The sequence below is a fragment of the Durio zibethinus genome, chromosome 6 (genome assembly GCF_047325235.1).
Source record: "Durio zibethinus cultivar Kanyao isolate XHJ-2024 chromosome 6, ASM4732523v1, whole genome shotgun sequence".
Taxonomy (NCBI): Eukaryota; Viridiplantae; Streptophyta; class Magnoliopsida; order Malvales; family Malvaceae; genus Durio; species Durio zibethinus.
The window spans coordinates 31,918,423-31,931,677 of record NC_143167.1 but is presented as its reverse complement, the minus strand read 5'-3'; the positions used below and the strand labels follow the sequence as shown (position 1 = coordinate 31,931,677).

The window sequence follows — 13,255 nt, the reverse complement described above, 5'->3', positions numbered from 1 at the left end:
GGCTGACATTTCAAGGAGCAAACCAGATCAGTTTTGCTGGCAGAGATATGATTTTTGAAATGTTATGTTATCTTAAAAGCCTCAAGATATCAATTATGCTTTCTTGGAGACCATGCAAAAGGCTCTTCGGCTACTTTCTTCTATTCTAAAAGCTCCTTTTTTTTTTCTTTAAAATTTTCTTTGATTCAATGGGGCAAAGGTGCTGATCATCTCTTTGAACGCTTCCCCCACCCCCCTTCTCTTTTCTGCTTCAAAAGTTTTCTTTTGCACATCACAAAACAAAGCATTTTTCATATTTGTTTCTATGCTCTAAGACAGCTGTTTCTTGTTTTCGAGTTTTAATGTGGAAACAATAATTGGATACACGTGCGTCCCATTGGATATCTCAACAACAACCCACTTAACACAATAATCAATGGGGTTTGATGTGGAGAAATGAAAAGTGGGATGATTGTGCTGTTTCAGTTTGACCAATCTATTAGTGTAAACTTTTTTTTTAAAACATTTGCTGACATTTTTTTTATTCCATGCTTAGCCAATAGCCAGGCCAGCATCCACGAAATTGAGCATTATTAAGAGGATGGAAGCTAAAATGAAAGCCAATGAGGGCTAAAATATACCGTATACAGAGTTCATGCAGATTCCAGCCTAAATTACCAAAATGTCAGTCATAGAATCCCTTAACATTGTTAAGTAATTATTATGCGTGAATGCAAATTTGAAATTTGTCGGTCATAATGTCAAAATTATTCATCAAAAAGTTATTAATGCGTTTTTAGTCTGTCTCAGAACTTTATTCCACAAGCCTTTGTTCCCCATAGATTAGAGGGCAGGGTCAACGATATCAAATCAGCCAACAGCCCCAGCTCCCTGCGACTTCTTAAAACAACTTTTTCCATTGATAATGTTCCCATTTATTGACTATAAACCAGTTGATGATTTCCCACAAATAAAAGGTTTTGCTTCTTTAGGATTAGCGTTTATTCGCTTACAAACTTTAGTTTGGGAACTTAGAGGGTATAAATAAACTATTATTGATGTTTCTTTTCTTCATGATGAAATATTAAGCATAAAAAAGATATGGTTATCTACTTATTTTTGGTTTATATTGGATTTTTAATTTCTGCACCAAGACAGAAGGTACTTCAGGGGCCATGTGGGGGCAAACAGTCAAATCCGGGGCCACAAAACTACATATTTTAGAAGGGGTTGGTCCCCAACTTCGCATAGGTCTAAAACACATTTCTTGCATTGAAGTATTCATGTTATTGTTAACTAATTATTGAAGTTATAACATAAAACAAGTGCTACATGGTGTAATTTGCAAGAAATGACATTGGGTTTCTTTTCTGATATCAAGAAATGCTCTTTGATTGATTTGGTGGAGTAGGTAAGAGAGGTACTTCATAGATATAAGCTCTAAATTTCTTCAAGAATGGAATAATCTTGAAATCATTAGCGGATGAAGGTCACGATAGATAATTGACAACTCGCAATTTTATCAACAGTTTATAAAGATTGACATTGACTCAAGATGTGAAGGAAATTTAGACCAATGATTCAAATATAAAGGGAATAATATACAGATGATAGGACTGCATATCAGTTTTCCGTCTTTAAATAGGCTAATTCTTTGTGGAAAAGATCAAGGAATGTGAATAGATCAATAAACATGGCAAAATTCTTAATGGTCATATGTACTTGACCACTATAGGTCAGCTTATGGAAACCAAGTCTGAGGATTGGAAGAATATGGAACATTTGATAATCATATTATTTTTTTAGTGGAAGTCTTTAGCAAAGCACTTTATGCATTGGGATGATCACATTTTCTTGTCCTCCAATTGTACAACATAGTGCTCCTCCACATTAGGGAAAAGGAAAGGAAAAAGAATAAAGGGTCACGCTCAGAATTGAATCTGAAGCAAAGAATCAATGAAGTTGGACAGCTTCATCATGGTGAGGTTGATAATTCCTTATCTCATTACAAATTTCAAGAAGCTTTGACTGATGTATTTACCATTTAAGGTATATAAAAAAAAAGGGTGAGTAATATCATGGGATCTATATCTAGATTCAATGTTAGATGCTCAACTTGTTCTTTTGAAAAGCATTTTCACAGGGAAAATAACATGTATGTCAATACTTGCATTTTCCTAATATCAGGTGATGAAACTCCCACGATCATTTAAGAGGTTATTGGGTCTTCATCATTAGATTCCTAATAGGGATCCACCATCCATGTGCTTAGTATTACACTAATTCCACCATTGGCACCTGTTGGCCTCTTCCTCCAATTGAAGTTATCCTTGGCACCTACATATCAAGAATCACTTGAACAGAAAATTTTCTTGGTTCAGTAAAAAAAAGAAAAAGAAAAAAGAAGGGAACAAACATAATCGTAATGGATAAATGTAAATGACATGTCTAAGTGAACAAGAAGAATCATAGGCGTTAGGTTTGACTGCTAGGTCTTTTTGCTTACAAGAGTGGTAGTGTCATAGGCTCGTCTGCAACAGTTCAATAGGTGTAGCAACCGGAAGAAAAAGAACTGAGGCATTTTTGACCGAGGGGGTCAATATCAATTGCTAGGAATCCGCAGTCATTCAACCATGAGCAGGGTGGAGAAAGCAAGCCATCCAATAAACAAGGGCAAATGAGATAGGGAGTAATATTCTCATCAGCATACACAAACAGTGATGTGACATCTTAAGATTAAAAAGAGCCAAGGGAACTACATGATTAACTTTTAAAAACAAAGAAACAAAGAAACATGGGAAAGAGAAAAAAAAACATAAAATGGAGCAACGATTGTGATCAATCAATTAAGCATGAAGACAATACAAAGAATGGGGTAACCAAAATCGAGGCCCCGGATAACATTTGGTTCAACATCCTTGTAACAGTATCATATCACTCAAAGGTTTCTCCAAACTAAAAAGACTAAAAAATATGAAAAGGGAGCTTCTTCTAATCTAGATTATCTATATCCTATCTCCTCTTCTTATTTTCATACAAAAGACCAGTTGATGAACATGAAGCAGATACAGTGAGCATTTTCTTCTTCATTTACCACTTTCCAAGCAACTGCTCTCTCATAGGATATTGGCCTTCCCATACTTGACAAGCAAATGCCACTTTGAAGGCACATAAAACCCTGCTCCACCAAAACAGATAGAAAAGAATAATCAACCATATATCTCAAAAAAAAAAAAAAAAGAGTTGTTTAGGTAAAATTTTTGAGTACGTGTCGTGACAACTCTCGTCATCCAAATCATCAAATCTAGCACAAGCTGACAGTTAAGATAAGATAATTTGCAGGAAACTATAACGCAAAGCCAGCTTATATCTTTCTCATTAACTCTATGACAAAATCCTATGTTGATAAACTGATAAAACATCATAGATTAATTCCAAGAAATTAGTCATATCCTTCTTCTTTTGTATGTTTGTTATTGACTTCTCTTACCAAGTTTAAAGTATTTTTGCATTGGTTTTCTTTAAATTTTTTCAGATATCTAATGCATTTGAGTTATTTGTCTCACTTACAATTCAATTCAAGTGCATCTTAGCTCTAATTGGTAAATGCGTTTGAGACTAATATAAGCTAATGGTAACACTTTAGTATAAATTTTCAATTACACAGTAAGACCGAACAATATATTATTTGATAGATGTGTCTTGATGGCCATGGAGGTTTGAATTTTTTGTTCCCATTTTAGTTTTTTCTTTAATCTTTTCCATTCATCCATGTAATTTTTTATATGCCCATAAGACATTCTTTTCAAAGAATATTATACCTGCTGCATTACTTCTGGTAACTCTGCAAATAGGGCCTTTCGTCCATTCTCATCAAAAATTTTTTCCAAACTTATGTCCTGAAGTGCTACCAAGGTTGTTTCAAGCATGTCAAGTCCTGCTTGATTGGCAAATGTAAAAACTGGCAGTGCCTGCTTATGTTACATACAAGAGTGTAGCAAAAATGGAAAGATAAGGAGACAAATACGATTAAACAACAGTAAAATAGAAGGGGAAAGAAAGCAAACAAACTAGCATCAACAGTCCAATAAACAATTATTTCCACAGTAATCACTAAGTTAATCTCCAGTAATTATAGATACCTACAGCACATAAGCAGCTAGGAAGAGGGTAAATATATCATGTGTTACCAAGAAAACAATTTCCATAATATCTTGGGACTCTTCCAGGATAACACCGACATGCTACTACTTGATTCAGAAAAGCAATCATTTTGATTAGGAGAAACAGAAAACAAAAATTTCAAGTAAATACCTTCATAGAGCAGCACAGAATTGCATCCGTGTGATGCCAAAGCATTTTTAGAATGGATTCACTTCCTTCATGTTTGAGCAGCTCTACCCCAAGATAGCACCTGTATTATATAGAATAAACAATCCAAAAATATTGGTTTACACAAGTCCAGAATGACACGATATCAACATCTAAGAAATAGGTCCAGAATTCTTTGAAATGGGATAAAAATGAATAAGGGATTTGACCGGCACACCTATAGCTCTGACAGATCCAACGTGCAAGTGTCTGTGCTTCAGGAGTACCAGGAGCTGTCGGAAAACCAGCATGAGAGCCAAAGTGGGAGGGAGAGAGTGCCAATGCCACCCTTTGAACAGAAGCAATAATACTGCGGACATACTGTCGAGCCATGGTTGCCACATTTTCTTGAAGGTGGATCTCATACACAAATTGGAATGCTATTGTCATCACAGATTTTGCGTTTCCACAACGACCAGAATTATCACCAGTTGCTCTGTTTCCAGAAGCTCCAACTTCCAGAGTAGAGGCAAGGTCGAGTGTACGATTTGGACCGGATGCATCCTACATTAGATTTAAGTTCATTTAGTAAGGAACTAACTTAAATAAAAATTAAAAAGAAAAATAAAAACAAAGCGAATGAAAGATAATGAAAGACAGAATCTTAGATACTACCATACACGATAAACACTTACCATTCCAGAATCAAGGGGGATGATGCGGAAACCAGAAGGAATAATAGGCGCATCGTCAGAGAATGAGGCATCGATAGGGGCAAAGATGAGTTCAGCACAGGTACCAACTGCATTCTCATCAACTCCACTACAAAGCTAAGATATTCATACAACAAGGAAAAACATAAATCAACAGTAAAAGAAGAGTTAAGTGAGAAGACTAAAGAGATTATAATTATTTAATGCAAGAATGAGAACTAAACATTGGCCCATGCCATAAAATAACGTCAGTTGAGGGATTGTTGGTGAAAACTTAAGTACCTGCAAGAGGAAGATATCACCGGGCATGATCATGTCCTCCCGATAGTGGCCCATACTTTCAAGCTTAATGACCTCCATGAACTATAACAAAAAAGTGACCAATTTTAGGATATATTTTGCCAAGATACCGAGGATTATACTGTAAGTGCCAAAATTCAGTATCAAATTAATTACCTCTTCATGCTCAATTGTGTGAGCTAGTGGAAGAATGAGCTGACCCCCAAAACTTCCACCTCGAGCCACTGGCAAGCTACAGGGACCAGCTTTGACAGCAGCAGCAGAGTAAGCATCAATGCCACTGTCTGCCCACTCTGATCGGTGTTCTCGCAAGAATCTGAGAAGTATTGCTGGAGGCACATTCTACAATAGAAAGAAATCGGAAGTTTGATAAGATTAATAGCTGAAGAAGCTATAATGTGTATTATTTCAGTTCTGGAGGGTTTTTAAGTACCGCAAGGTTCCTATATTCTGGCCTGTTATGCTATTCTCATGTCAAACATAAATGAGATCAGGCACTAACCCTTCCAGGGATTTGTTTGCAAGGTTTTAGCAGTTATATCTGCAACTATTTTATCCGTTTAGTGAGTCCTCTAAACTAAAGTGCCCCTTATGTCTTAATCCATGTTCAGTGCACCTCATCCAACAAAGAGCCAAGACTTCCATGATTATTTTTCATCCACTAATTTTTTCCTCTAAAGTTTTCTTTCTGGATGTTAAGAAATTTTGAAATCATTGACCAAGAAAAAACAATTCAATGGACAATATACCATGAAGTTATTGTGTCCATAAATCTTTATCTTGAGGCCATGCTATCACAAGTTTGGGCAGAAAAAAACAGTTTTATTTTATTTCATATCTCTATATATTCTGCTGTAATTGACATGCTTGCAACTCATTTAGAAACTGACCTGCAATAACATGGATGCTTTGGCACATAGAACTGCACTGCCCATTGAAGGAAATCCATTACTATAAGAAAGATTTATGCCCATCATCTTGCCAGGAGATGAGTTCACAAGGAGGGTAACATCATCAACACCATCACTTTCCAACATAGACCACCCGTCATCAGTAAATCCATTAACAGCCTCATTAAATCCCCTGGACAACAGAATATGTTAGATTGCTATCTATCAAGAATCCATCTACTCCAGCACGAAAAAAAGTGAATTGTGAAGAGTTGAATGAACATACTTGCTCAATTTCTGACTAAGTGCGCGTAGGGCTGCAGGTCTTCTCCCCCAACCAGTAACATTTGGCTGAGATATTTCTTGAGAAATCTGCCTCAAATGACGCAAAGCCTGCACGAGTGACAAGGCTATATCATGCCATGAGACATTAATGTCTTGGTTTAGCCACCTAACTATTCTGTGCATAATTCTTGGCACAATATACAAGTTGATCTCTAAAAATTTTTGCATAAGGAGTAAGATATAATAACCCAAAGAATAGATGCAAGGAATAGTCTTACCGCCATTGTTGTCTTCTGAGCAAGTAATGTTGAGGACTCATAAAGGGGGCGTAACACTTCAGGAACACTCCAAGGCTACATATAAGCAAGTAGAAAATTGAAACTATTGCCTCATGCAGAAAAAATGTCTATGTTTCAAAATGGAATCAAGGTGATTTACATACCTCCAAATCCATGTGATCAACTACGTGAATGATGGATCCACCCCCTTCACAAGGCCTAATCAAATAACCACTAGGCAGTAATTCTGCTCTCACAAAATTTGCAGCTGGCGGCATACTCGGACCATTCTGAGTGTTGTTGAGTGATCTTTCACATACCTAAGCAGCATATCATAATCATAACAATCAGACTACAAAAACTTTCTGACAACATTACGGTAAAGGATATCAAAAGCTCCATAGTAAACATACCACAAGACTACCATCCTCCAAAACAGATGTGTAGCGTAGCAACCAGAAGTCACGAGCAGGTGCCAATGTTGTTGGCGCATAGAGCTAAAAGAAGGCAACCATACTTTAGAACTTTTACCATAAGCAATTGCACCATTAATGCCAGACTTTATTTGCAAAAGAAAAGGAAAAAAACGGTAGCCTACCTGCATGTAAAGCAGTTCAATGGTCCCACCATTTCCAGTGGACAACACATTCACAACATCCACAGATCGGCAATAACGGAACCATGAAGGCCGATCTTTAAGGATTTCAGCGACCTGCATGAAAAAAAATTCATCGGCCAATTCTTCATCAAATTGAACCAAGAAATGTCCGCTCACCAGAAAGCAAAAACGAACTTACTCTTGTAGGATCTAGTCCCACAAGTCCGCATGCACGTGCTGCCACTCCAGTGCAACCATGAGAAATAGCAACGATTCCAATGGAATCCGGACCAGGCTGCACAGACAAGAAACATATTAGTAGTATGTAAAACTGGCAGGCATTAGATATCAGGACTACCATTCATCAAGCAGGAAAGTTTCAAAGAGGCTAGATCTTTTGTTAACTAGCATATTTATGTTGGATTACTATTTAATTCAAGTTATGTTGTTCTATAAAGTGGAAAAAAAAAAGAAAAGAGAGGAAACTATTTAAAATTTTTATAGTAAGACAAAGGCATGTCTTGAGTATACGTAGGACAAGACATGTCTGGATGACGTTCCAAAAGAAAGATAGCAATATGGCATTACCTACTTCTTGGTTCTCCATCTTCATCCTTACTATTATGAGTAATTAATTACTAGTTTATTAACAATCCGCAGATAAAAAAAAAATCCAGTAAAGATCTTTTGAAACAAATGCGTTTTCCTGAAATTATAAGAATTTAATAGAAAATAATAAAATTTTAACTAATATGGGAAAAAGGGAAATATGAGTAACCAATAGAGAAAGTGGGTTGTCCTAGATATTGACATAACAAATATGGGTTAGGATGTTGCTTAGAATATTGGCAAGATTTTGTACTTTATTAAAGATATTCTCGATAATGACAAAGAATAATTGAGTATAGTTTGATAGTACTACAGTAAAGAATAAAAGAATAATGACAGTAGATGGAGAGAGAGCAGTAACCTTCATCCCAGGCATTTGGACCCACTCCACAGCAGTTCCAGTGGCCTTTGAAAGAAACTCTGTTAAAGTTTCCTCAGCAATGGACAAAAGTCTAGATAGCATACAAAGCACATAAAGCGCGTAAGTAATACCGCAACAAACAGCATAAGTAATACAGCAACAAACAAAGGTTTAATTTTATAGAGAAACGAGGAAAGAAAGGGACATAAAAATGGGAGTGAAACAGCAAAAATTCCCACTAACCCTGCAGGGCTGGCATCCCTTGGAGGATGCTGAGGAGTCAAATGGTGCTGACCACTCGTCACCACTGATTCACAGCTTGTATCTGTGGTGGCTAGGGTCGCCTGCAACACAACACAACCACTGCAATTAACTTCAATTTCCATAATTCAAAGCATATCAAATACTTACACGGAAAGGGTTCAAAATTTATGTGTTAGGGATTGTTATCTTATGCATTAAAGATAGGATTTAAATACGTCATAGGGTAGCGTATTCGAAACTAAGAGTAGACACATAAACCGTGGTCTTTTGGTAAAGGACTGGACTGGATTTTTTGTTATATAGTGATGAGGTTCAAAACTGACAATCTCAAATAAAAAAAAAAAAAACTAAAAGAACAAAACCTTATTAATTAGAATAAGATAAGCTTAATAGTATTTGATTGTAAAATCATTTTGCTTTTTTAAGAGATGAAACGTTAAAGGGAAGATGAAGTTCTTACATTTTGAGTCTGCCGGCGGAAATAGCTGTTTTCATAAACAAGCTGTGAAACTTGTTTCTGTAACCTATCATTCTCCTCCATTAACAGTTTATTCATAGCTGTCAACTTCCTGTTCACAGCTTGGAGGCGTGACGCCTCTTTCCGTTGTTTTTCTCTACATCTGTGACAAAAACCCAGTCAGCAACTACATAAAATTATCAAAAAAGAAATTACTTGCTATATTAGAAGTCTAGAGTTGTTTCGGCTGACTGAATTTCCATATGTTTGAAAGATGAAAGCTTTGATATATTAAAGTTTCGGAATATATATGTATGTACCTGCGATTTTGGAACCAAACTTTGATCTGTTTGGGCTCGATGTTGGAGAGGATGGGGCACTCACGAATGACCTGTTGACGACGCATGGAACTAGGCTTAGGACACTCATGGTAGAGACGCTCTAAAGCTTCAACTTGCTCGGGCGTGTACCTCACATACTTGCCATTATCCATTGCTATCTTGTTCCCTTCTTTGCAGGATGAGGTCACCGCCATCATCACGTCTATTATCCCATCAAAACCAATAATAATAATTTTCAATAAAGAAAAATCAAAAGCATACGTAAAATCATATGGTAGTAAAACAACTAATGAGGTTTAAATATACCGTTCTCTCTTTGGGGAACTTTGAAAACACAAACGGATCACCGGCAAGACCTCAAAAATCCATTCAAATTCTCAAAAAAGAACAACTTTTGTTTCGTTCCTCTGCGAACTCTTTGCTTTGGGCACTTTAGCTTTGTGTTTTTTGCTGACGGTACTCTCTAGATACGAAGGAAGATCTTTCTTTGGCGAAACCTTTGGAATATGTTCAAAATATCAGAAACAGCTGTCTCTGTTGTTGATGATGAAAAAAACAAAGCAAAGACAGAGGGATTTCTCTCTCGCAGCCTGGCTGTGGTTGGTTTTTTTAAGGAAACGAAAGAAAGAGAGAGAAAGGGATTGATTTGATAATGAGATTGGTTGAGAAGAGGAAGATGGTTTGGTGTTAAAAGGAAGAAGAGAGACCAGACACAATATCAGACTTTGGTTTTGTTTTCACATCATAATCATGGTAATAAACACTATTTCTTGTTGTTGTTTTTTTTCATTACTGTAGCTTTGGGTTTTTTTTTTTTCTTCCGTTTTTCCTGTTACTTCTGCTGCTATAAGCATAAGCTGCTTTCTTTCCTTTTCTTGCACTTTCCTCTGGTTTTCGTTGCCCTCTTTCAAACTTAAAAGCTATCCTTGGTGAGTAAAGTAATAAAAAATCTCAGTTTCAGCGCGTGTTCTTCCGAATCTTCTTTTTGGACAAAATTACCCTCCCTGTTTCTCTAATGCTTTAATGAAGATTATAATTCCCTAAAAAAATTAAATTATTATTCTTTTTAAAACAAAGTTTTACTTTAATTAAGGAATTAAATCAAATATAACAACCATATAAACTTCCTACCATCATAAATTTAACATTGCATCCATCAAATCTTTCTTAATTTTCAAGATTATATTGTAACAAAAATATTCAAATTCAATGAAAATTTAAAATTTAATTAAGTCGATTTATATAATAATTTTCAAGAGAACTCATATATTAAATTTAGAGTTTAAATCTTTAACACTTGCATTCATTTTCTCTATCAAAGCTTACGATTTTCTTTGTAAAAAAATTCAAATTTAAATATTGATTTGAAACATATTGTGATTATAATAAAGATATATAACAATGTGAAAATTTTGAAAAAAAAAAAAAAAAGCATAGACAAAACGAAGAATGCATGGGTTGAGGTTAAAAATTATGGAGGAGTTTGCATGCGGCCTCGATTTCTCATAACAATTCACCACCTTTACTCTCTTATCATCATCCTCACCATCTTTAACTCTCTTATATTTGTGATATATTCAAATTTATGCCTCTCAATCTTTTTCTTTGGATGCTATATATGCCTTGTATCTATTACTAGTATATATAATTATATAAATGCCAAAAATTAAGAGGAAAAAAAAAACAGAAAAGAACAAGGAAAAATAATATATACTATTACCAGAAAGGTAAGTATTAAGGTAATTTGGATTCTTTTCAAACTTGGTTTTTCATCCAATTGGCTTGGCTTTAATATTCAACATAGTTTTTTGCTAAGATAGTACGAGGAAAGGCTTAGTCAACAATAGGACAGGAGAAGAAACAAAAGAATTCAATCATATTTAATAGTTGGTCAAAAACCATTATCAAGAACTTAAGGAATGGGTTATATTCTCCCAAATTTTATCGTGATAAACGACTTTATTGATGTTTGAATGTAGAAACTAGAAAGACCAAGTCTATTGTATTCCTAGTCAATAGCGTACCGACTTCGACTACAATTGTAAGCGTGAAGTTTCTTTTTTTTATTTTTACTTTGGTTTTTTCATTTGGGAATGGAGTACTGTTTTTTAACTGGAGATTCATGCATTGCACCTCTTGTTTTAACCAATTACTCGGATTTAGTGTTTTCTTCTTTGTTATTCCTATAGCTACGGAAGTTTTTATTATTATTTTGTTCTTTATCCATCACTTACATTTTTATATTTAACATATGTTGATTGTCTTTATAAGTTTTTTTGGGTCATCAAATCAAGTTAAGTTTGGATCAAATTTATGTACAATATTAATAAATTATATGCTTATTCAAATCTAATTAGATTTAACATTTGAGTTTTAAATTCTATTTAAATAATTCAGATATCTACTTATTCTAAAGATTAGCATTAAGAATTAGATTCAAATATTAACATTTCAAATAAGGATTATTGTGCTATAAATTGTATCATGGAGATTGAATTTACTTTAAATTTGTTTTTACCCAAAAATAAGAGTGAAAATGATCATGAGAAAAGTAACCTTAGCAACAAAAGAAAAAAAAAAGTTGGCATGCTTTGCCAAGACTCGTTATAACACATCTTGGGAGCTAATCACTTAAAGAGTTGGCAAAGGAATTCACTTTTTTTGTGGCACTATCGATCTCTTTCTAAGAATAAACGAGTCAATGCCACTTAAAGATAAAGTTTGCTTAGTCAATGAAAGGTCATCTCAACAATCACCATTTCAAATACCCTTCCTCTCACGTCTCCCTCAACACGAGCTACATCATATTAATGAAAGGGAAATATAAATCTAAGGCTTCCAATTCTTTAAGCAATTGGTTAGAGGCCAAGCAATTGCAGACCAACTTTAAGTTGCGTTTGATTCTTGAACTACCCGCATCTTAATTAGACTTCAATCCGCAATCAAAGATAGATTGAAGTATGCGTGTTTACTTTTAAAACCTTTATTATTAATTTAATTAACCTTAATTCTTATACCTTAATTTTATTTAGTGGTGGCGACATGAACATAGTGGATCAGACTTGAGTTGAATTATCGTCTTTAGTTTTAAATCATTTTCAATTTGAATTATCTTTTATTTAGGTCATTTTATGTTTGATACTCAAATTATTAGTGTTCAAATCATTGGATTTGATTCAATTCAAAATCAAATTGTTAAGTTTTTAAATCAAATTAATTTAATTTTAAGTTAATTTTTCAAGCCATTCAAATCTTAATCATTTTAGATTTTAAATGATTCCGGTTTAATTTGAATTAAAAATATTTAGATTGTTAATTTCTTTTAATTAAATAAAATTGAATTTAGTTTAGATTTGAGATGTTATATAGATTTTTTTTCATTTTTTAGATTTGAGTCACTTTATCTAATTTTTTTATTTTGCGTAAGTAATTATTTAATTAAATTATAATTTATTAATTAATTATTCAATTGATTGTATAAATATAATATTTAATTATTAGCGTAATTCAGACAAATCTTAATGTAAGCTTGAAAGATAAAAGGTGGAATGAAACGTCGATGGCATACACACAAAAGAAGAAACAAAAAAGAAAGGTGGTTTTGTTTTGTTTAGCGGTAACAAATTTTAGTAATTTAATCCATTTTTAGCAGCATGTCAACTGCTATTGAAAAATAGAAAATAAAAAAGGAGAAGGGGGCTGGTAAAAGTGATAGCATACCCCGCCACTTGCGCTTGTTCCATTGAAAACGGTGCCAGTGCCACTAAGAAGATTGCGCTAAAATTTTTAAATTCTATTTCCTTGATTGAAATTTTGGAGCAGCAAATGACAGTTTGACAGGTGTCCCACAAGTGATTATTACTTGAGTT

General features: G+C 34.4%; 1 protein-coding gene across 1 annotated transcript; it reads right to left on the bottom strand.

The window, feature by feature from the left end:
* Window positions 1-2,800: 2,800 nt before the first annotated feature.
* On the bottom strand, window positions 2,801-10,046 carry HB-8 (homeobox-leucine zipper protein ATHB-8). Its single transcript, XM_022874003.2, has 19 exons — window positions 9,693-10,046; window positions 9,366-9,588; window positions 9,049-9,208; window positions 8,568-8,668; window positions 8,325-8,415; window positions 7,554-7,649; window positions 7,355-7,468; window positions 7,170-7,253; window positions 6,921-7,076; window positions 6,757-6,831; window positions 6,480-6,586; window positions 6,194-6,386; window positions 5,460-5,645; window positions 5,286-5,366; window positions 4,986-5,120; window positions 4,529-4,854; window positions 4,294-4,393; window positions 3,801-3,950; window positions 2,801-3,157 (listed from the first exon to the last, which is right to left on the bottom strand). Exons 2-19 carry the CDS (start codon window positions 9,581-9,583, stop codon window positions 3,011-3,013), a joined length of 2,520 nt encoding a protein of 839 aa, XP_022729738.2. The 5' UTR covers window positions 9,584-9,588; window positions 9,693-10,046; the 3' UTR covers window positions 2,801-3,010.
* Between the last annotated feature and the right edge of the window lie 3,209 nt (window positions 10,047-13,255).